Source organism: Phyllopteryx taeniolatus, chromosome 14, assembly GCF_024500385.1.
Source record: "Phyllopteryx taeniolatus isolate TA_2022b chromosome 14, UOR_Ptae_1.2, whole genome shotgun sequence".
Lineage (NCBI taxonomy): Eukaryota > Metazoa > Chordata > Actinopteri > Syngnathiformes > Syngnathidae > Phyllopteryx > Phyllopteryx taeniolatus.
In genome coordinates, this window is record NC_084515.1 from 16,644,111 (window position 1) to 16,668,051 (window position 23,941).

General features: G+C 44.8%; 1 protein-coding gene across 1 annotated transcript in view; it reads right to left on the reverse strand.

The window, feature by feature from the left end:
* The window catches only part of phlpp1 (PH domain and leucine rich repeat protein phosphatase 1), a 54,011-nt gene extending 30,900 nt beyond the window's left edge, over window positions 1–23,111 (reverse strand). The window contains exon 1 of the mRNA XM_061798663.1: window positions 20,800–23,111. Within this exon, the coding sequence (XP_061654647.1) occupies window positions 20,800–22,315 (1,516 nt within the window). The 5' untranslated portion in view covers window positions 22,316–23,111. The remainder of the gene's footprint in view (window positions 1–20,799) is intronic.
* Window positions 23,112–23,941: the final 830 nt, after the last annotated feature.

A 23,941-nucleotide genomic window follows, 5' to 3' on the forward strand; every position in this document is an offset into this window, starting at 1 on the left:
TCCTTGTGGAAAACTGTGCGCGAGTGTGTGCGAGTGTGTGTGTGCTGCCTCGTCCAAACACACACACACACACAATATGCACGCGTCTGATGCACGGGTGTAAATCCCAGTATAACTGTTAGGCTGTGAAAATGTGCAAAGCTCATCAATGAATAATTTAGTGTGTTTGTAGGAAAAAGTTGCGGTATAACGTTAACTATTGGTGGAAAAATAATGAGGGTTCATAGTGCCTCTTCTGTTTAGAAGCATTCAACGATAAAGGAAGAAAGGGACAAAATGAGGATTGATTGGGATGCACGTAAACAAGGTGAAGTCAGGCAGAGATGGTTAGTTCTCGGAAAGTGCCGCACAGACCTCGGTAAACACTCTAATAAGTGACATTAAGTGACATCTGCACACGCATAATTGTAGTACTGCTTCAGTTTTACTCTTACCGCTGTTGCTCAATGGAACGCATGGATCTACAAATGTAGTTGTTTTGTCATGGTTTCTTTTAAAACATTTTTGGTTAAGCTCCAGCTCACCCACGACCCTACAGTAGAAAGGAGAAGTGCAACGGCAAGGCTCGAAATAACGGATTTCTTCGAAAGAGCAGTTTTGCCAATCAATGACTTCATTTGAGGAGCAACTTTCTAATTTTGCAAGCAATCAATTACAAATTATTTCGTTTGTGTTAATTCCGTAAAAAAAAATAAAAGAAAAAAAACAGATGATGATGATGCCATAATCTGTACTTGTTATCTGCAACTAAAATATGACCAAAAAAAAAATCTAATTAAATTTCTTTCATTTCATTTAAACAAAAATACAACAATATAACAGGGGAGTTTAAAGTACTAATAGCCGCTTTTACTACAACATTGTCGATTGCTGTAGGCTAATTTCGAGGCCGGGACTTCCGAGTGAAACAAGTCAAAGTCAAAATATCATGCAGTCCTCCAACCAACCATACAATATTCAAAAGTTCATTTACCGATAGTCAGAAAAAGTATAAAAATATCAGAAAAAGTTCATCTGTGATTCGCAGTTTTGCTTTCCAATGTGTTTTTATGAGGCCCAATTATGAGACAGTAGGCAGGCACCCACAATGACCATTACCGCCACCTTCAGGACTGGAGTGGGAAAAGTATTGCTCAACACTATATTTCAGGTAGACGTTCGGCCTTGCCGGGGGTCTCCGCTCTAACGAGTGCCCTTTCAGTTAATTTTGCAATGGCGGAATTGATATAGTTTAAATGTGTTTTGTCAAATGTTGTATGGTGGACAGCTTTTTGTCATTTAATCACAGGCAAAACATATTTTAAAAGAGTGGTAGTTGTCAGGCCAGTATGTTCTCATCTTAAGGTCACTCGGGAGACGTGAGAACCCTTTCTGTGTCACGAACAAGGGAAGTGCCGCATTGATCTCGGCTTTGGGATTCTGTAGTCAAAGTTTCACGCATCAATTATTCAGCCCGGTAAAAGTAGTTTTCAATTTTGGAATAAGTTGTTTGTGGGAACTCTTGGGCCAAAGGGAGAGGCCTACAATATTTGGCAATTTGAGGCCATATGTGCCACATACACTTTCAATTTAATTTTGCGCTACATCCGTGATGGCAGCTTTATTCCGCTAAAAACAAAAATGGCATAGAAACAGGAGTGCAGTACAATCATTGTAACCATTGTCGACCAAGAAAAGAAGCTACATTCATTATGTGGATGCAACACCCTTTTAAACTGAGACATCACAGATGCCTATTTCTTCTATTCGCTACTGGATTAAAGGAACCTTAGTTTTATGGGAGTTTAGTGCGCAAAGTGAAGTGGTGCAATTAGTAGAGGACATATTTCATATTTCCAAAAGTTTTTTTTTTTTTTTTAAATATGGAATTTATTGCAAATGTTTGTGGAGTGTCATATTGGCACTCAGGTTACTTTTAACCACTCAAATGTAATACGGTACTCAACTTTTTGTATGATTTACCACTTGAAATGTACATGGAAAGAGACAAAAAATAAATAAATAAAAATCTATAGGCATTACATTGGAATTGGGCACTTGGACATACAGTGTAAATATAGCCAAATGGCAAAAGTGTCTAATATATCATACATCTAGCTGGCAAAAGGGGTGTGTGTACACTGACAAACCTCACGAGCGTTATGTAATTCTGTGCAATCTAAAATCAGCGCAAACGTTAAAGGTTGTGAGTGTGCACACTAGACTACTTGGGAACGATGAATTAGATGCACTTGCAGTAACATACACGTGACGTGACTTACTGTTGTGTGATTGTAAAGCAGGCTGGACGAGAGCCAGGGTGGCCTGTTATGTAACGTGAGCCTCTATTTTCTCCTTCTCACGCACGCACGCATGCATGCGCGCACACATGAACGACAAGCACGCACACACACACACACACACACGGAACAAGACTCCACTGTGTCAAAGATTCATTGCTTATGCCTTCAAATTGAAAATATGAGCATGTAGAGTTGCTGCTACCCATTTTCCTCCCCCTTTTTTCCCTCCGTTCATATTTAAAGCCTGACTGGTTTCATGTGTCAGCCACTATTTCTAAAGCAGGATACTCACAGCCTGACCTCATTCTTTTTACTCTAACAAAGGCGAAGAAGCCCTGTTTGGAAACGCGTCACTATACATCCGCCGGAGTTAGGTGCACAATCTGTGTCCGGCAACTCTGTCTGTCGCCCACGAATAGAGAGGTGATGCACAACGCTATTGTTGGCGTGTCCTCTTAGTCGTCCGGAAACGGCGCACCTATCCCCGAGCTCCACCCAATGCAAGCCTGCACCATGGCGCTCAAGGGGTACACCGTCGACAGCTACGGGTCAATGTCCTCCAGGCAGAGGGTGTGTGTGCGCCCGCACGCACGCACACACTGACACACACACAAATGATGCAGCGCTCGCCCTCGGTCTTCCCGCTTTCTCACTAACACGTGAAGACACATAATCAGCCGGCAGCACAGACAAGCCCACGCTGCGACGGCTTCTGTGACCTCAGTGGCTGTCGAAGCAGGCCCGAATTAAACGCCACAACAGGTGACCAATTTAGGCCCAGAAATGTAATTAATCCAAATTTCACGCTTGATTAATTGACATTCACTGCTTAAGAAAACAGCGGTGCTTTCATGTCTTAAGCTCGATGGGCAACAGACAAACTGCACAAAAGAGCGCAGGCCTCTGGCAAGGTGTTAACATTTTTCATTGCTAAATCAATGACAGAACACTTTTTTTTGGGCTATAAATTTCCATACAGAAGCACAACTAATTACCTGACCTGGTGAGATCTGACAGACATATTACCAAGCTAAACGGACAGCATGTTAAATAAGATGTACCGATTTTCTCCGGCTTACAGGGAGTCCTTGCTTTACGATGGAGTTCCGTTCCCGTGGCGACAACGTAATTTGACCTGACCTGTTGAGATCTGAGAGACATATTAACATGCTAAACGGACAGCAGGTTAAATAAGATGCATCGATTTTCTCCGGCTTACAAGGGAGTCCTTGCTTTACCACGGAGTTCTGTTCCCATGGCGACAACGTAATTTGCACGTTCAGTGAACCCTCTCGTATTCCCGTTTCGGCATTTGCAAATTTGGGGAATAACCCTAACCCTTTAATTCGTTCCGTGACACCGTTTGTAACCCAAACTGTTCGTACGTCGAGGTAATGCTTCCCATTGAAATTGATCGGAATGCAATTAATCCATTGCAGCCTCAAAACTAAACTATACTTAACTTTTTATTAGGTGTGGTTAAAAATAAATACAGTGCAATGTAGAAATGAGTGAAAACACACTTTTATCAAGGAATACACACGAAATAAACTTTTGTTTTGCACATTAACATAAACAAAAGTTACGCACTACAGCTTTCAGGTGAAAAGGGGAGGACAACAGCTCCCCCATTGAAGGAGAGTTCTTCATAATAACATGGGTAGTTCTGATTTGGGTGTTTTTAATTGTATCTGTCTTTTCTAATTCATTGGTTGATTTTGGCACAACATACCGTTCCAGGGAAACTATTTTCAAAACAAAACAAAATTCAGAAAGTGGGACATCATACTGTCATTTAAAAGATGAATTGCTCTGTTGGCTACACTTTTTTTTAAGGTCACGCACATTACTCAATTTGCTAAACATTTCTTCTGATCATTTTTGTAATTATTTCCAACACGATCCCGTTTCGTCTCGTTCCACAAAGATTGCAAACTCAGCAACACATTCCTGTGCAGCCTGTCTGTGAATGCCACATACCACTGAAACTTCTCAAGCCAGCTTTGACTGACTTTAAAATCATGTTTGCGACATTTTTGCGAGCAGGTCCGCATGCGGCATCTTCACTTTACCACAGATGATTGCCTTGCTCACGTCACCACTTTCTCTTTTGTCATTAGACCATATATCGCACCTCTATGGATGGATTTCCAGGTCAATGATGGAGTGTGACGTCATCGCAACGCCACTCCCTATCTACTTCTTTCCTATACCGTATATCTGCTGAAGTACCGCTTACTTTCCACTGCAACATGGTGTCCAGTTGGCTACCTTTAAAACATTTCACTCGGAACTCATTCCTTTTTTAATTGCTAGTGTGCGTTGCTACATAAGCTAGCTAGCACCTACTGCTAGCTCTCGCGGCTAGCTCCTGTAGATTCTAGCACCTTGCTAGCAACTCTAGACTTGCAGAAAAACAACAGCCGGTGGACTATACGCCAACTGTTAACCAATGACTTAATTATTCCGAACATTGTGGACTGCGAGGGGAGCACGCGACTACTTTGTACCTGCCCAGTCGACATGGCACCTACTCGCCATGAACCCTTTAAGACTAATATATTAAAAAATAATAATAATAATAAAAAAATTCATAAAAACAAATCTGAATTACACCAGCGCATGCACGCAAGGCACAATATTTTGGGGGGGAAAAAAACGTAATAAAATACAGATATACTTCATCTTTTGTGCAAATGGATAGCAGCAAATCAGTGGTACGCATTATACAAAGAAGGATTTTTCTGATTTCAGAGTCGATTTTGTGGGTGTGTATGAGACCGAAAATTACAGTACTGTTTTGGTAATTGGTAAAAAAGAAACAAAACAAAAAAACTTCAAGGCCATGTAGTGTATATAGAACAATCAAACAAAAACCAGTAAGTATGGTGGCAAGTTGTAGCTGAGCGTGCCTTCCTGAAGACGTATTCTTACGCCACCCGCAATTCGGATCATTGAAATCTTTTAAGTTGGGACAGTCGTAAACCCGGGACCCCCTGCGACTGTCGATCGAGTCGAGACCAATAACAGAAAGCACTTGCATGATTTGCAACTTCTCAAAAACACATTATCTCATCATCCAGGCCACCAGTTGCTCATCACTCATCGCTGTGTCACCTCAGCCTCCGCGTTCTCTCAAGTGGCAGAGTTGCATGGAACTGAAAGGCCCGCGTCTGTCTCTGCAATGCTTTTAATCCCCCTTTGACAGGGTAGCACATTCTACTGTTTAATGCTTTGAGAGAGCGTGAGACGGCACGAAAAAGAAAAGGTACTGTCATCTTAAGATCTAGTCCCACGTAACCCTCGTCTCCATGGTTAGGGCTTAGTGATGCAGCATTCCCCCCCCCCCCACGCGCGCACACACACACACACACTCTTCAGGAAATGCAGCAGGGGATGAAGGGAACATAGCGATATGGGAGCGGGGTTGACAACACCTCCGTCTGACGCGGGCTAAAGAGGTGAGATGAAAACGCTAATTGGGAAGCTGGTGAACGTTTGATGTTGTGCGCGCGTGAATCAAGGTTGGAGCCGACCAAATACACACATGGGTTTGTGTTTGAGTGCGACTGCGTTTATGTGCATTTCAATCACCAATTATCTTGCAGGAACTCCCGACTGTTTTGTGGCCCTGGGTTTCCCTGTTCATTTGTACGACTGCATGAATAATGCCAGCTGGAAATGAAGGAGGAGATTTTACATTCAAAGTCATTACTGCGCCTGTCCTCATGAGAATGTACTGTAGTAGGGATTTTGTAAGGGCCGTGGTTATTAAATACAGTGAGTACTTGCTATTCACCAGAGGTTAGGGACCAAGCCCCGTCTAGATTCATACTTTCACCACTGCCAATAGCGGTCCAGACCTAAGATGTTTATCTCCTGACTTTCTCCTACATCAACCTCACAAGGAGCCTCGGCTCCCTGTCGAACCTCTACCAAAATCGACCACTACGCTGCCGTTCGCTGTCTAACTGGCCAGTGAATTAGCAGATCACTGTATATAGATATATATACACATGGTAGATATTTTCGACTTACTAAGTCACGTGAAAATGCTAAATAATGGAGCACAGTGTCATGTTGGACAGTTGATCCAATTCGAATTGATAATGGTTATTTCTCAATCGATTAATTAATCAATTCAGGGGCTCCTTGGTTACAAACGGAGTTAACAAATAATGCATTAGCTTAGATTAGTGATAGACGCCAGCACACTCCGACTTGCGTACTAAGTGGGGTTAACATTGGCGCCGTAGGAATGGACCTCTTTTGTAAACCCAGGCCCCATGTACTCCCCAATCGTCGAAATTTGACGTTTGCTTTTGTTCATGATTTTTCTCTCTTATCCTACATCAGTGTCGCAACCATTTTTATATGCTGTTTATATCAAAGAAAAACAAGGCCAGAATGGGGGAAATCTTTCACATTCTGAAGTCGCATCAGAGCGGACGTTTTTCTGCCTTTTTCTCCTCCTTTGTCACAGAATGGTAAAGTAGACCCCGCAATTATCTGCCTTCTGAGCTAGTAAGTATCACTACCTTCGCAGTGGCAGGACGACGTGACGTGTCAGTGAATTCCGCAATGCTGCGACAGGACAGACTTCATCAGGTATCTAATTATCTTCTCGAAAATGCATTCAGTTGCGACAATATCCTGCTTCCCTGGGTTCAATTTAAAAGGCATTTTGTCCGAGCTCTAATGAGTCAATTTTGCAGGATTGATGTGTCGAAAAAATGATACTCTCTATGTAGTTTGCTGACAGAACAATTGCATCTCAGTTGAAATGGAGTCCATTATTGGCGACCAGTGGTCACAGAAGTGCAAATCATAATCAAGTGGATAGTGTGTTTGTCACTGTATTGAGGGAGATGTGATTCTATAATTGCATATTTAATCCATGATATTAATGCCTCATCGCTGCCAATCTATTGCAAAGGGGCTGTGAGACAGCAGAAAATAGTGAGATTGTCAGTAATGTTCTAATTATAGACGCATCAGGAGATGCACATAAAATAATACAAATAATTGAGCTGCTGCCAAAAGCCTCTGCCTCCTCATACTCTAAATGATGTGACAGAAAGATGGATGTATACCATTCGTAAAAACCTACAGGAACAGCTCTCTTGTGGATGCAACATGCAACTGATCAATTTCGAAACATGCGATTGATTTGAATTGAGAATTGAGTGGAGCAAAAACTACGGTCATGACAATACTGCAGCCTGTCTTTAGCAAACACATCGCGATAATCGGGCCGAATTTGCTTTTTCCCCCGCTTCTGATCAAAGCCCAGATTGTTAGAGGTCTCTGAGCAATTACCCTGTGCTGGGCATGTTTTAAGAGAAGGGCTGCACGATTATGGCCAAAATTATAAATGTGATTATTTTGAATCCATGGAATCATTAACTTTGGAACCGGTTCTCACTCACTCACACCTGAGCCGTAAGAAAAGATCTGCCATTTATCTGCCTGTGCAGAACCCAGAAATTGGAAACGATATGAAATATTGTGTGCCATCTGGTGTCTGCAACATGCACACCCGGGCAGCACTTCTTTCGAAAAACTATTTATTTCATCCAGACTGAAAGGCAATCTTTCCTCTGATAAACTCTTGGATGCCCTGCTGATTCGTGGTGCCTTCTTGCTAAAAATGTGAGAGAGAAGCCTCGAAATCGCCTCGAGGCTCACTTCAAATTGCACGGCTCCCAAGAGACACACCGATAAGCACATCCTGGTCATCACTTGCGCTTAACCTCTAATGCCATTCAATAGCAGACGCTGTGACTGGTATAATCATATAGCTTAGCTAAATCTATCAAACTCCAAATTACCCTGTGAAACTTTAGATTAAAGACTGCCACACAGCAGCAAGCGATCGATAGCAAAGTTAAACAGTATTTCTTCTTATTTCCGGAAGAGCTACAGTATACTCCGGTGTCGTAATGCATCGACGCGCATCTGCAATCTGGTAACTGCTGCTACCAATTCAGTTGTTCTTTAATCCTGCAGAAGGGCACGGTGCTGAGTAATCAGACTCCACATCTGCGGTTAAAGCTACAATCAGTTCAGCTAAGAGTGGAGAGAAAGGGCTTCCACACAAGGAGAGTGAAGGGGGGGGGGGGGGGGGAGCGAGAGAGAGCGAGAGAGAGAGAGAGAGAGAGAGAGAGAGAGAGATTCAAAGGAAGTACGCTTCCAGGGATGTGAATGAACAGGGACTGCGATGTTGTCGCACATTCCCGTGGCCCTGCCTGCCCTCCCTCCTTCCTTTCCCTTTGTTTTGTTTAAAATTTAACAAGGCCTGGAACAGTGGAGAGCTCAGGCGGGCATCCGGGGTGTTTTGGCTCGCCTTTGTGTCACATGCGGAGGCCATGTGAACGCCGTGCCACAGAGACAGGAGGCACAGGCGACAAGTGTCCTTTTTTTAATGAGTGATATTTGAGGAAATGGTCCAAATCTGGGTGCTAGTAAAGATAATGATAGATGTGCAAAGACAATGCAAACAAGTGGAGCTCTGAAATAGTAACTGGATTTGACTATAATCCATCCAAATGCAATTGACTGGACAAAAATACAGGATAACACAATCAAATGAAAAACAGTATTTTCTTCAGCTTCACGCCATTCGGGACCGTCGTAAATAGAGAACCGAGTAGTGGCTAATCAAAAACAAGAGTGGTCATTCAAACGTTGTGGGTTTGAGTGTCACCCGTTTGTTGTTTAAGTGCTCTGATTTCCGCTTTTGGTCTTGCTGCTGATTCCTACGCTGTTCATTGTGGAAATACCCTTGAGCAAGAAGCTGATTGTCACTGTCAATAGCGTGTGAAGGGGCCCATTTCCTTTCAAAGCAAACTGCATCGTCATTGCAATGAATGAAAGAAAAAGCTGTACAAAGGCCATTTAAAGAACTGCTTTGCTTGAAAGGGCACCAAAGCAGTCTACAGGGAGTCATCTGTTAATGGTGGCAGCGTAGTTTGTGCGCGGCGTAAAAATGCATTGTCATGTGGCACAAGAAGAAGGCCATACATTACTACCACACTTAATGCGCTTCATTTGATTGTTCTATATGGCTGATGTTTGGCCGAGCAGTGAAAAATCATACACGCATTTACTATAAATAGGACTTTAAAACTGTGTCTTTCGACGTCAGGTTACATCATCGCCATAGAATCTTTAGGAAAGGAAGGCTGTCGTAAACCGAGGAGCCCCTGTAGTGTCTTGGGGAAGCTAAACACAATAATACCTAGAGTTCCACTATAAATGTAACCAATTGGATTTAATATCCTGTAAATGGATGCCGTACCCCAAAAGAGGCATTTTTTGTCCCGAGAAAAAAATGGGTTGTACGCGAGGTCGTTATTACCTTTACGATGAAGTCAATACTACAACCGCGGGTGGGGTGTCTGTAAAGCTGAAACTTACGGTGAACTTAGTGCAGTTGTATGTTTATTGTCTTTAGAAAAGCAACAAAAAATTCTTTTTGGGGATAAAAATACAAAGTATGGAGATACATGCTTTTTGGACAGTGGCAGCATATTATTACACGAGAAAATACGTGTGGATTACACACAAATGTAGTAGTATGTTGGATGACAAGCACTTTCATTTATAAATCAAAGACATTTGTAACAGTGCATTTTCAGTTTTTCGTAAGCCAAATTTGAATACTTAAGTTTTAAGGGCACCCCGATCAAACTTGAGCTCCCTCGACATTAGTTAATGTGACAACTTGAAGTGGGCGATACTATATGATACTATATCTTCAGGGGTGTCAAAATGCTTTTTAGTACGTGGGCCACATTCACACCAATGGCCCGGACCGGTATATTCGTTGTTTAATGAGCTATAAATAACTAGCCCAAATTTTTCACATTGTATTGGTGAAAAGGACAAGACGGAAAATATTCACATTTATTCATTATTATCTTGTTGCAAACCATGCGCAATCTTCGATCTCTTAACAAAAATGATTGCAATTTCAACAGTATTATGAATCACTTTTTTAATTTACACGTGCAACTTCGAGATCAAAGTGAACCTACCAGCATATGCATTTTTAAGGTAACCAAACAAAATAAAATTGAAGGCTTTTGAAAGATACAGACAACCTTATTAATGACTCTGCCAGCAGTAAAATACAGGTATAGCATTTGAATACAGCGTGTCAGCATTCTTTGGGAGTGCGTCACTGCAGTCGTGATGTTGAATTTTAGGAGCTAAAGCATTTTTATGACCGGCATCCAAATGCATTCTTGTGAAAATGTACTTCATATTAACCGCCTATTTAATGTTGCTAAATATGATGAAATAATCAATACAAGATCTCTCAATGAGGCGTCATGAGTCGGCATAAAAGTGTGACAAGTTACATGACACACTATTTGTAGAGCAAATTGTGTACTTTTGTCCACACAAAGTCCCTCCTTCCTTCAGTCAAGTTTCCGTTCACACACTGGCCAATGAGGAAGTGTGATTCCCATATTTCAGCATTATTTCAAGGAGACGACCTTTCAAACGAGTGATTTGAGACGAGCGAACCCTCCGCACACACACACACACACACACACCCTCTTGCCCGTCCCACCTTGTGTCAGAGCATTACAGGAGCAGAAGTATTGATGCACTTGTCTTGCCTAATCGGAATTTTTGGTGCCCCCTTTCATGGCGAGCGCTGCAGATGTTGCGTTGTATTAGGCTGTGCTGCGGCTGATCAAAGCGGCAGAGAGCGAGCCCCCCGCTGACCCGCCCCTAATCCACCCCCTTTCCTTGCGTCGAGCTGAGGCGGGAGGCCGGTGTTCAGCTCAGGGACAATGTGTGATACTCCGTGACCCCGCAGAAAGGGTAAACTTTTGACGCATTTTGTTCATAAGTGGCGCCATCTACTCTTACATGAGAGACAGCTGGTAGAGGATCGAAAAAAGATACCCGCACATCTTTTTCCCTAGCTAGCCCCATTTGAACTGCGTGGAAAAGCCGGCATTTTTACATCTCTGGCAATTTTCTGGTGTGAAAACGTCACACATGGGTTTCAGCATTGCGAGATACCCTGAAGTGGGGGCACACGCATACCGATTTTGAACATCTTAATTAACCTATTTTTTTTTTAAATGTGAGAGACCCGAAAAATAATTTGAAAATGGCCTGTTACTGTTCTTAAAGTTTGTGGTGTACTCCAGATGACCAACAGAGCAGATAACAATATCTCCACCCACAACTGCGACTCACACCCCCAAATCAATTCTCAAATACAGCATTGGGGATCTCACTTTCCATTCTCCTGCAATTCCTTTTATGGAAATTTCAATGGCACAAAAAAACTAAGTTTGACCGTGGGAGGGAGGACCAGCAGTTCATATCTTCGATCAGCATTTTATTTGCATTTTTGTTTTTTTGGCGGCCACTGATCGCTAGGATGAAGAGCGAGGCGGGATAGAGAGATACGACAAGATAAATGCAAACTGTCAGATGGTGTGCAGGAGGAGGAGATCTAAGGAGTGAAAGCGAGCACCGGGGGAGGGGGATCGATCATGGGAGAAATTGAGAATGGGAGCGCGAGGGGAGAAGTGGCGGGTGGGAGGCTGTCAGCCAAGGAGGCAATCTATATGAGACAGAAAAGACTTCCCCTGGCTGACGCCACTACGAGCTGACACCGCCGTCCTCTGGGCGTTTGCATCGGTAGACACCAAAGCGTGTCCTCCATTTAAAAGCATCTCACGACTTGGGGCCGATACGCGAAGGGACGTCAAAATGCATAAATCTATTCTTCAATTTCCCATGTGCGCACTTGTCTTGGACGCACAAAACCACACACTTGCATCCATTCACTTTCCGTAGCCTTGGTCCTCAAGTCCTGCTTATTTTGTCACCAATTGTTCAACAAAGCGGTTGAAAGTACACCACCCACCGGCTTGACCACTTGTGGGGGCATTACAACACGTTTTAACTCATGGTGGAAGGCTACATTAAATCAGCTCACATCGATACCTTGCTTCGGCGATGGAAGACATGCTGTTGTGGTACATTATTTAGTTCGGCTTTGCAGTAGTCAGTAGACACGTTGCCCTTTATCTTCTTCTTAAGTGTAAAATGAGCACAAACTTTGGAGATTCTCTGTCACTTATGCACTCTTTCCTTCTGGCTCACACAAACTTATTTCAACATGGAGTGGTGCGTAAGTCTGCAGAAACATGAGTCCGTGCGGGAAACAATGAGCACTGTAAATCTTCGAGGCAAAGATTTTGCTACGAATTTTGGGGAAATCTAATTATTAATGTTGTTTTATTTATCGTTTCAAAACAAAAAGAGAATATGTATTATTTGTGTAAGACACCGTAACATTACACAGTTTCAGCATTGACACTGCACTTAAATATAGGAAAATAAATCTAAATGTATTGCACGTAAAAGTAAAAACATTTTAATGTTTCAAAACAGTTCTGAACGATTAAATGCAAATGTACTTGAACAAAGTATGTGTATCACACTTTGAGAAGCCCTGATTTAGAGTCTTCAATGAACCCAACATGCATGTTTTTGGAATGTGGGAGGAAGCCGGAGTACTCGGAGACAACCCCCGCAAGCACGGTGGGAACACATAATCCATCCATAAAGAAACAAAGAGTTGAACCTTGCAGCTCAAAAAAATGTGAGGTACACGTGCTAACCACTATTTCACTGTGCTACCCACACAGACAAATATGGAAAAAGAAAATAAGCGCGTAGGGACACACGCATATTGAGTTTGAGCTCTGGAACGTGTGAAATCTGATTACGTACTTACATAACGACTCAGCAATGGGCCATTTCGAAAGACCATTAGAAGGATGTCAGGTGAGGACATCGACGTCAGCGTGACATGATGCTGACTGTTTTGCACTGAACCCAGTCAGGAAAATTATATTTAAAAAATAACGAACAAATTCGTATAATTTAGAAACCGACAAACATTTTGAGGAAACAAATACACCTTTCAAAAAAGCTCAAAAACGTAGAAGTAAAATGGTCATGAGCAGTGAGCACGTCAAGAATGAACTTTTTTGGGTTTGTATGTTGACGCCACTACAAAAGGGTACTGATGCCAACAACAGATCCAGAAATTGAACTTTTGAGACGTAGCGCTAGCGTAGCCACACAAGTGGTACGCGTGCCTCAGTCCTGGCTGCTCAGTACTTATTACGCGTTTGGTTTCTTACCGTTTGTTCAATAAAGCGCCCCGGCAGCTGTGTCTATGCTTGACCACTTGCGGGGGCATTACAAGACATACTAACTAGCTATATTACGCTATATTAAATTAGCTAACATCGATACTTTACCTTGTGTTGCAATCGCAGTTGTGGTGCACAATACACAGCACTTTATCTTCCTTGTTCAGTGTAAAATGATACCAAAATTTGGACACTCTGTCTTTTAGTCTTTCCTCCTGGCTTGCCGCCATCGCGCCAACTTATTTGTCCACCGAGTGGTGCGTAAGTGTGCAGTAACATTAGTCCGTGTGGAAAAATGATGCCTGCAAAGCTACAGCGGTGTGAGAAGCCATGATCAGTTACTGCCATACTTACTGTTTTTCATTTGTTTTATATTTATGGCCTAACAGGTTTTTCATACAATTATTCTAACTATGTCTGCTACCGCGTAAGTGCAGGTTAGCGTTCCGACTTCAAATTTGGGTTAATGTCAACTAGACTTTTCACCGATTTTATCGGCCGATAATTAGCATTTTATGCCGATCGGCTTTAATGTCATAATTTGCCGATCCAATCAATGAGGTCATTGATCGGCTCGGCAAAAGACATTTACTCCGCATTTACTTTTGGATTCAAATATACTGTGCCATCGTGCACAGTATATTTGAATCCAAAAGCTAGTTTATTTTTGGCCTTGTCGCGTGTCTTTTGGCGTAGTCCTGTAAATATCTGACGGCCAATAAAGTTATTTAAAAAACCAAAAAATGCTGGCGGTGTGGAACAGACGACACTTCTGAGACAGACAACACGTAATGCCCGGATCAGACGACAAGACAAATTTGCTCTTTCACGATTGCACTGATGTCAGACTACTGCAATAAAATCTTGTATTCCGATACCACCGCATCCCGTTTTTTGCAATCACTGGGCTTCATTGTGTCAACACAAAAGCGACCGGATACACTTGTTACCATGGCGATGACAACAATAATGGATCGCGCCGTGTGTTTGTAAGAACAAAATGGGGAAAAACGTGTGTTGGTGGTCACCGGCGCTCAGGAGAGGACGTTTGTTTAAGGCTTGCTTCAGGTATGTTCACCTACTTTAATACGATACGGCTCACAAGCACGCCACAAAAACGTTATGTCGCCTAGCAAGCTACTGCTAGCACCAACGGTTGTACGTAAACATGCCGCCGTTCTGTCGAATCATGCTCTGAAGTTTCGGTGTAGGTGAAGTCATTTAATTACAAATAACGTAATTTAATTACAGTAAGTTAGCACCCATAATTTCTGTCATGTTGTAATGTCGGTTTGACCCGACTGATTAGAATACATGACCTGACAAGAGCAGTGATTTCCAACCTTTATGGAGCCAAGGAACATATTTTACAATTGAAAAATCTCAAACAACAAAAAAACTAAAATGTCACAAAAAGTGGATACATTAATTACTGTATTTACTTCCTCCCATCTAATGGAAGACCATTCATTTGTTCTGTCTGTCACTATGCCTCACTGGCATAAAGAGGAACAAAGATAGATTATTTATTGTAAATATAATTTTTTTTTAGCAATTAAGTATATACAGTAAATGAACAGGTCATTTAAATAGACACATTCCTCCATCATGTGATCGGATCGGTGATCGGTTATCGGTTTTTTAAACTCGCCGATCGGCCCCAAATATCCTGATCGTGTAAAGCCTCATGTCAACACTGTCCGAACTGAACTCCATCATAAACTGAGGACCCCCCTTTACAGTTGTTCAGTCCATTTCATTTGGGTGGATTGTAGTATTGACTTTATTATTTACTGTGCAGCCCATTATTTCTATAGCCATGATTTCCAATGGGAAATACATTTTGAATCATGAGGAGACCCTTCCATTTGACCATTAATAAAAACAACAAACACAATGCTGTCTTCGCCTTCAGCCTGGTAATGGAGATGCAATTGCAAACGCAATCTGCTCTTGCAGCAAGTAACAGAGAGACGAGAAGGCTCGGAGATGACGGACTGAGTGGTGCTCTCCGTTTTAGCAGCGGCCAACGAGGCAGGCTGGAGAAAGCTGGGATCTTCATTAAGCCTTTAAACCCTGCAGAGTCCTTTAAGTCATCACGTCAGCAGCCCGCCTCCTCAGAGAAGGCCCGAGGTAAGAGCGGAAGGACGCAGTCGAGCTTTTAGAGTCATTGAACCAATGTTGTCTTTTGAACATGCCTCGCATCTACGAGGAATACAGACATTAATAGCCGACTCTCAACTTAACTAATACGAGCGAGTAAGCAGCAGGCAAAAAGCATCGCGGGCTATCCAATTACGACGGCGCGCTATTGTATTTCCATGTTGCCATTTGGCCATATTGATAGTGTTCATTTGAATCTTAATTACGTTGAAGGTCTTAAGGAGACCTATTACGTGCATTCATTACATGTGGCCAAATGCGACCACAGGCTGCGAGAGGCAATAAGGCAGAGGCTTATTATTTGCAAATGTGCATCACAACAACACTGCAATTTTGCTGCTGATGAAAGATGTTTGGAGAGTAGAAAATCACGGTGCAATAAAAAAAAAAAAAAAAAAAAAAGGTATCAATTCGAATGGCTGTAACAAGCAGGTAAAAGCAATGTAGCCATTATCAGCTACATCTGATCAGATAGCTCTGCATTTTATTAGTTTCACATAACTATTTGCTCGTACAAAGTACGGGAAACAAAATGGGAATTACCTCAAAAGTATTTTTTCGACTTCACACAAGCAGAGAGGTAAAAAACCTGCGCAGCGTTGGACAGAATTATTTGTAAGTGGTTGGTTTTGAGGCTACTTTTTCACCATTGGTCATTCATTTTGCTTGAATTAATTTTGGGGAATTGTATTTATTATTTTTAAAGCCAAAGCATTACTTTGAAAGGAAAGTGTAATTTAAGCGCCAACGATTCCAGTTTAATAGGGAAAGCAGGGTGCAAAATGCAGCGAAGTGCTAGCATGCCCCGGATGAGAGTGTTTGCAAAGCGGAGTAGGCTAATGAATCTAAATTATTTAGTGTGCTGTATTGGCTTGGTAAAGAACTCGAGGTCCTTGGCCTCTTGGGAAACTTTGTGCCAATGTGCGTTAGGGCCATTTCCTTTTCAAGCACACACACACACACACACACACACACACATTGTGTTTTGGAAGAGAGCCATCCAGGCAGCAGACGACTTCATTACTTGCAGAGTAAAAGAGCTGCGGTCTTCAAACTCATTACAATGTGACACTGACCTGCATGCTATTCAAATGAAATCATAATTTGTTGAATCTTTTGAAGCATTAAAGCTTATAAGTCACTTTGTCTGGTCTGGAATAATGATGACTTTGTAAACTCGGTCTGTTCCTGGAAACTCTTGTCTGTTCCAAAAAGCCAAACAAAACCAAAAGCAAGGATTCCACAACGAGACTAATTCTACGCACTCTTTGATAATTGAGAGCCCAGAGCCGGAAATAAATTGGTTTCGGTCCACAACAGACTGCAAATTCAATCTTTACACCTAGCCAAGGAAACCACATCAAAGTGGTAAATGAACTTAAGCCACATGAAAGAATGTTAGCGTAAAAGAGGTCCTAGTTCTTGAGAGGACTATTATAGTGTGGATCAAGTTTTTCTGACCATCAATGAAGCGGGACAAGTTGGTCTGGAGCTGTACCGCGACCACAAACCAGTTGACTAAATGGTGCTAAATTGAGGAGGCCCAAGTTCCGAAGTGGAAGCACACTTTCATTTAGTGCCAGAGTTTGATTAAATCGAAGTAGGACGTTTTCTCACCATAAGTGGTTACAAATATGTTTGCAACTGGATCGAGACCACATACCAGTTGGTTTGGTCAATCCGTTTGATTTCTGTGTTTACGTCTGACCAAACCACACCACATATCATGGGTGGTAATTAAGTCCATTAAAATGGACTAAAGAGTGCTAGTTTCAAAGTAAAGTGTACTTCTATACAGTGCCAAAGTGGATTGAACAGGAATCACATTCTCACCTTAACAGAAGCGGGACACCTTTGGAATGGCACAAACTACCCGAGTTCGATTTCTGCGTTCACACATGACCAAATGAACAACACCAAGGTTGCGAACTAAAAGTTACATTGAAATTGACCAAAGAGTGCTAGCGTGAACGTGGCCTCGGTTCTTGAGAGGAAGCGTACTTCTTTTCAGTGCCAGAGCAGATCCAGCTTGGATTGGTTTGTCACCCAATAACTCAACTGGGACAAATTTGTTTGAAACGGTACTAACGACATAACAGTTGGTTTGGGCGACACCCAATCCGAGTTCGATTTCTGTGTTCGCACCAGAGCAAGTGAAACAAACCAAGGTGGTAAATGAACTCTGAAGTCCATTCAAATACACTCCAGAACATTGGTGTGAATGCAGCCTAAGTTCTTGAGACGAAGTATTTCTCACCATAACCAAACTGGGTCAAGTTTGTTTCAAATTGTACAGCGACCACATAACAGTTGGTTTGGTCTTCACCTAACCGGAGTTTGATTTCTGTGTTCACACTCAATCAACCAAACCGAAGCAAAACTAACAAAAGTGGCCTTCCTTGTTCTTGCGTGGACGTATGACTATTAATCTGAGCGGACGCTCCTGTCCCCTGCGCTCCAGTTCTATTAGCGCGGTAGACGAGGCGCTACAACAGGCTCCTGTGTGGGCCGCTGTTAGAAGATCACTCGTCAGCCTGCCAAAGAGGACAGCAGCTCTTTGATCCGGGGCGGCACTCTGTACATGCGCATGTTTGCGTTTGTGTGTCTCGGCAGAGCAAAAGCGAACTCTCTCATCTGGTCGCACCGCAAAGCGTGATGACCCGACGCCCGCTCTTTGAAGGTCAACCTGCCCTTTGGAGTGACCAATGTGGCCAATTTTGCTGCGTAAACACGTCAAGCAAAGTCGAATCCAGCATGAACATTTTTTTTTTTTTTTTTTAAGAATTGCACAGTGCTTTTATTGAGCTCCGTAGCAACAGTACAATAGATACTGGACTTCCTGTATCAAACAAAGGTCTCCAGACAAGGAGGTCTTCAGTGTGGCTGAGGCCTACAGTTGCGGCAGCTGTGCCTGAGAGTCAGCCAGAAAATCAGATGAGGCTGACTGTCTCCACTATCTGGCCTGGACGGACAGTCAAAACCATGTCAACGTGTGTAAGAATGGCATGACGCTCCCCCTGAACACCTCCTTGCAGCACTTCCTCCTCCACAGCAAACGTGCTTGACATTCTCAAAAAGCCGATGGACATTCCGGACATGCTTTCAACAGGCCAACCTGCCAAAGAGCACGGCAGATGTCACGGGGGCATCGCGTGGCCTTCGGACAAGGCGCCCGTCTGCGCACGCTTTAAAGTGCAATTCTGTGTCCCTCTGTGCTAGGCTGAATTGAGCATTAAGGCCTCGCGTGCGTAGTGCCGTCGCCTTGGTGTCGAGCGGAGAGGAGGGAGGGGTTGCTTTAGTGAGTACTCAGGTGACCGGGGTTAAGCCTTCTCACATGGACATGGAGGCGTCGCCCTCAGAAGTGCATCGGGTTTTTCTTTTCATTTGAAGGCTGCTGTTGCAACTGCACCGCACGAACGTGTCCCACTGTACATGAACGCAACCTGCCCTTCAACACTATCAAAGACAGATTCTCGCGCTTCCCCCAAGTGGGACATGCCACAATAAATCTCAATCTTGTGTGTGTGTAGGCCTGCTGAGGATAGATAATTGCATCAGCTACGGACTTTTAATGACATTGTCCCAGCCTGACACACAGTGCTGCGTTAACGCCATATGAGGAACATGACATTATCTGTAAACAGCAATCACAATGCACTGTATTTATTTAAAGTAGTGTATTGTAGGTTCCTCCCATTCTCTTCCCACTGGACAGCAATGTGTCTCGTATTACCTGACCGCTTACATTGCACACTGATCTCATGCGGTTGCTCTCGCAGTATAGTATGGAACAGTCATTAACAGTTAATAACCGGTGACCCTCTGACAGGATAAAACTTTGTAAATGGGGTCATAATCCACACACCGTGGCCATGACATTTGGATGCGGCGCAAGCTCTGAGTAGTTCACCCTCGAGCGTAGCTAGAAGGGATTCCCTGAAGGCGCATCGTGAAATGCTGCACTCACAAGACGCGCGCAGCCAAACCCACGACGGCCGAGGCACAATGAAGGAATTCTGACAGCCCTAACGGCAAGCCTGTTATTACAAAGCATGACATGTCAAGTGACGGGTCATGTGTATGTGTGTGCGACTGTGCGTGTGTATACCACGTTTGATGATCTCCAGTTCAGTACGGGAAGCTAGAAAGCGTTAGATTGTCTCAGCAGCGCCTCCCCTCCCTTCCTTTCCCATCCCAAAGCGCCATCAGCAACTGGACACAGTGGCATCGGGAAGGCTTCCCGAGCTGTACGACAGCACGCTAACCCGGCTTGGCAGGAAGTTAGTTACTGTGACGGACGGTCCTGCAGGCCAGTGGGACAGGCACCGCGTAGCATCTCAATGACCACAGAGTCCACCGAGGGAGTTTTAGACCCTCCCGGCCATGTTGCTCCCACCCCTACTCTCCATCCAACCACAAAGGCATTCAGCCTTTTCACAGAGGGATGATAATGGGGCGAAAGCTGGAACAGGGCCCCTGTGTGGGAGCACCATAAGTTGTGGCGGCGGCGGCGGCGGCGGCTTTGTGGTGATGTCATGCGTGTCCATGGGAGCGCAGTGTGTGGCTGCGGTCTGACAAAGGCGCCCGAGGCCCGGAAGAAACAACACAAACAACAATAAAGACACAAATATTTCAAGGAGGCCTGATTTTCTCAGATTTCAACTGCAAACCCAGATCAAAACATTCGGTCTGGAACTAAATGGAAACCTGCAACAACCTGTTACAAGCACGATGACCGCTCGGAACCTTCCATCCGTGGCCATGCAAGGCCTGTGAGAGCGTTTGCGCCCGGCCAAAACAATCCAGGCTGAATTTGTGCAAGAGGTGCAGTACACTCTGGACCGTCGCAGGGCACATAGAAACAAACAACTCTCCACACTCACGTTCACGTTCACAGCCATGGACAATTTAAAGTCTTCACTGCACTTCAAATGCATGATTATGGAATGTGAGAGGAAGCCCGAGTACCTGCAGAGTAACCACAAGTTCACCGTGTTGCGCCCACAAAACCTCATTCGTTTGATCATTGCAGCGTTTTTTTTAACCTCTACCTCTGGTCTGTCTGTGTGCACGAGGGAAAGATGCCGGCATCCGGGAGGCTTACGCAAAGCTGCACCGCTGCAACAACATTCAACAAATGAAAAATAATGTACCTGCATAGAAACGTAGCAGGGAGCCCATTTCTGTGTTAAGCCCTTCCTCTTGAACTCTCCAAGGGTCCTTAAATCCAAGCTTAAAGAGAAAGTCGTTCTGGATCTGCAGGGGCCTCTCATCTGGGCTAAGCCTCCTGACCGCTTCGCCGTGCAGCTGAACATACAGCGTGGGGCTGGACTCCTTTGAGGAGCCTCCACTGTGGCCACAGGTCAGCGCTGATTTGCCAGCGCTGCGATCTGGGTCCTGGATGTCAGGTGTGTTACCTGTGGAGCTGTCTCTGGACAAGGAGCCAGCACTGCTGCTCGTGGGCAGGCCGTTGGCCATGTCGTTTCGGCGGACGCCATTGGAGACGGGATCCGGGCTAGCGCCGGATACGGGGCAGTCCAGCTCCAGCTCATCTGAAGAGCTGCCGTACATGTCGTGGCCCTCTGTGGCGCTATCGAACGAGGGGCTGAGTACAGACGCGTCCGTGCCCAGAATCATGTCGTCGCTGAGCGAGTCCCTGTGCTCGCTGAGCCGGGCCCCGGAGCTCAGGTCGTCAAAAGCGCTGCTCTCCACATCTGAGCCAGAATTGAGACCGTAGCTGTCAGTCCCATTCCTGTGCTCTGAGTCATCCTCGTTTGGGGTGTCCATGTTGGAGTTCAAGTTCAAGTCTGACAGCGAGCATGTTCTGTTGTCTTGGGACTCTGACTCAGGCCTGAAAAGTTTTCCATCCTGTTGCCTCTCATCTGCATTGGTGATGAGCAGCAGTCGCATCTTGTCACCGGGGTGAGCCCCTAAATCTGTGGCTTCCAGGCCAGACAAGGGGTCATATTTGATAGCGGGCTCATCGTTGACCTTGCACAGATCGTAGTTGTACTCGTACTTGACGCTGCAGTTGCCATTTTGGTCCATCTTGGGGTTGTCTTTGCTAAAAATGCGCATGACAGAACTAGACTTGCCGCAGAGTTTGCTGAGGCGGACCGCGACCTCCCCAGCTGTGGTGTCCGCGGTGCAGAGGACCGGCCTGGGAGACGAGGACGTCAGTCTGTCGTAGACGTGGACTGCGCCTCGGTGGAGGTCGGCTCGCACCCACTCGCGGTCGGCGGGCTGCAGCTGCATGCTCTGTCGGTGCTTGAGCAGAGTCTTGCGGTCCAGGCTCTGGGTGTGCAGAGACGCAGAGGACAGGGCCGAGCTCATCTTGGCACCACCGCAGGCGGCCGCGACAGCGGAGGAGGAGGAGGAGGAAGAGGAGGCGGCGGCGGCGGCGGCGGCGGCGGACGCGGCCGCGCTGAGGTTCCGCTTCAAGCGCCTGCGTCGAAGCAGCAGGGAGCCAGAGTTGCCGGATAAGCCTCGGCCGTTCAACGCCGCAATTCGGCTCGAGTGGGGAACGCCGTTGCCGTTCTTTACGTCTGCGGGGGAGGGAGCTAGGTGTCCGCCGCCGTCCGCTGCTGGAGTCCACCGGCCGCTGGACACTCCGCTGGGCTTCTTCGTTAACTTGCCTCCATCGTCAGCTGCAGCCTGCACACTCTCCATCTCTGCCAGTCAGACGTCCCCCGCTCGGAAGAAATAACGGTGCGCACTTGGTTCCGCCGACCGCGTCTACATTTAAAAGCCAGAGTACGTTCCCACCGTAGTCACTTCTTCCACTAGTCGTCATTCACTCCTCGCCTTTCCTTTCTCCTCCGTCGCTAAGAGGGAACATTTTACCGATTCAAGTCGCTGGGAAGGAGGCGGCAGGGCGCGAAGGGACATATCAGGGCGGAGACGTGACCGTGCGTCGCGCTTGGACCAAAATACACTGCTCGAATATGCAATGAACGTCGGCCGACCTCCTACGCAAAGACCTCCTGATGGATATTCATGAGGAGGAGTCAAGATGGCGTCGCCTCACAACAATAACGCTGTGCATTGTGGGATACGTATTGCGCCGTCTCGTGCTCTCCCCGTAACCATGTTGGGAGGAAAGGCTTGAAAACTACACCCCCCGTTTTGTCGTCTCGGGTCACGTGAGGCGGCGGCTAGCTGAAGGCAATGTTGAAATAGCTTGGATGGATGATAACCGTTGGCTTAGCTTAGCTTGAGCTCCGTGTGGCTACGTACATACTCTCCGACTTTCACCTGTTGAACATCCGTCACGTTGACGAGCCAACGGCCCTACGGTGGTATCCGCAAATAAAGGATTGAAAATTCACAGCGGTTGACAAAGGCAAGCTTGGCGGCATTTCTTAAACGCATCGAAACGAGTAACTTGTCACCGGGACGCCATTTCACACGGCGTCAGGCCACCGACTCGTATCGATTTCGCGGCGTTCCCCGCCCTCTAGTGGACTAAAAGCGAACTTGTATTTGTATCCTCTGGCCACAGTGACTCCTGCAGGCGAGGAGGAGGTACTGTAGTGTTGAAATAACACTTAAGGGGAAATCCCTGTTACACTGCTTAGGACAGGGGTGCCAAACTCATTTTTGTCGCGGGCCACATTGTAGTTACGGTTTCCCTTAGAGGGCCGTTATGACTGTGAACCCATTAATCACCCCATCATTTTATTTTTTATTTTTTTGTCCTGTTCGGCTGAGGTTTGTATAATTATAGTCTGACTGATTAGTTTGGAATGGTTGTCTGCTGTTTTGCAGACAACTGTATTAGTACTACAGTGCTTGTAGGATAATAAGGAATAAAATACTAACGGTTTATTTGTGGTATGCATGTTCATGTCAGAGAATTTGACACCTCTGCTCTAAATTGTCCATAGGTGTGAGTGATCACTACAGACAGGATAATCACTCAGTTAAATCTTTCAGACATCTGATAATCTGGCTTTTGCCGACTTTGATCGCAAGGAGTGGAAAAAATGCTCTAATTCAGCCCATTGTTGGTGTGTTTGTACCCCACTGGAAAAAAAAAAAGAAAGTTAATGGCAGAATTTGTCATCTGCGTAATGAAAGTGCACACAATGAAAATGCATTCAGAAATGGGATTTTAATTGGCATTATGTATCCTTTAGATGGCATTCTGTATTCCAAAAGTGTGGGTGGGTGGGTGGGTGGGGGGCCACACTGAAATCTATTGAGCTGCTCCAACTTCCATGTGAAAAGGAAAAAGGTTATTGCAAAGTTAATTTTCCTTTCTTTTTTCTTTTTTTTTTTTAAATCCGGCAAAAT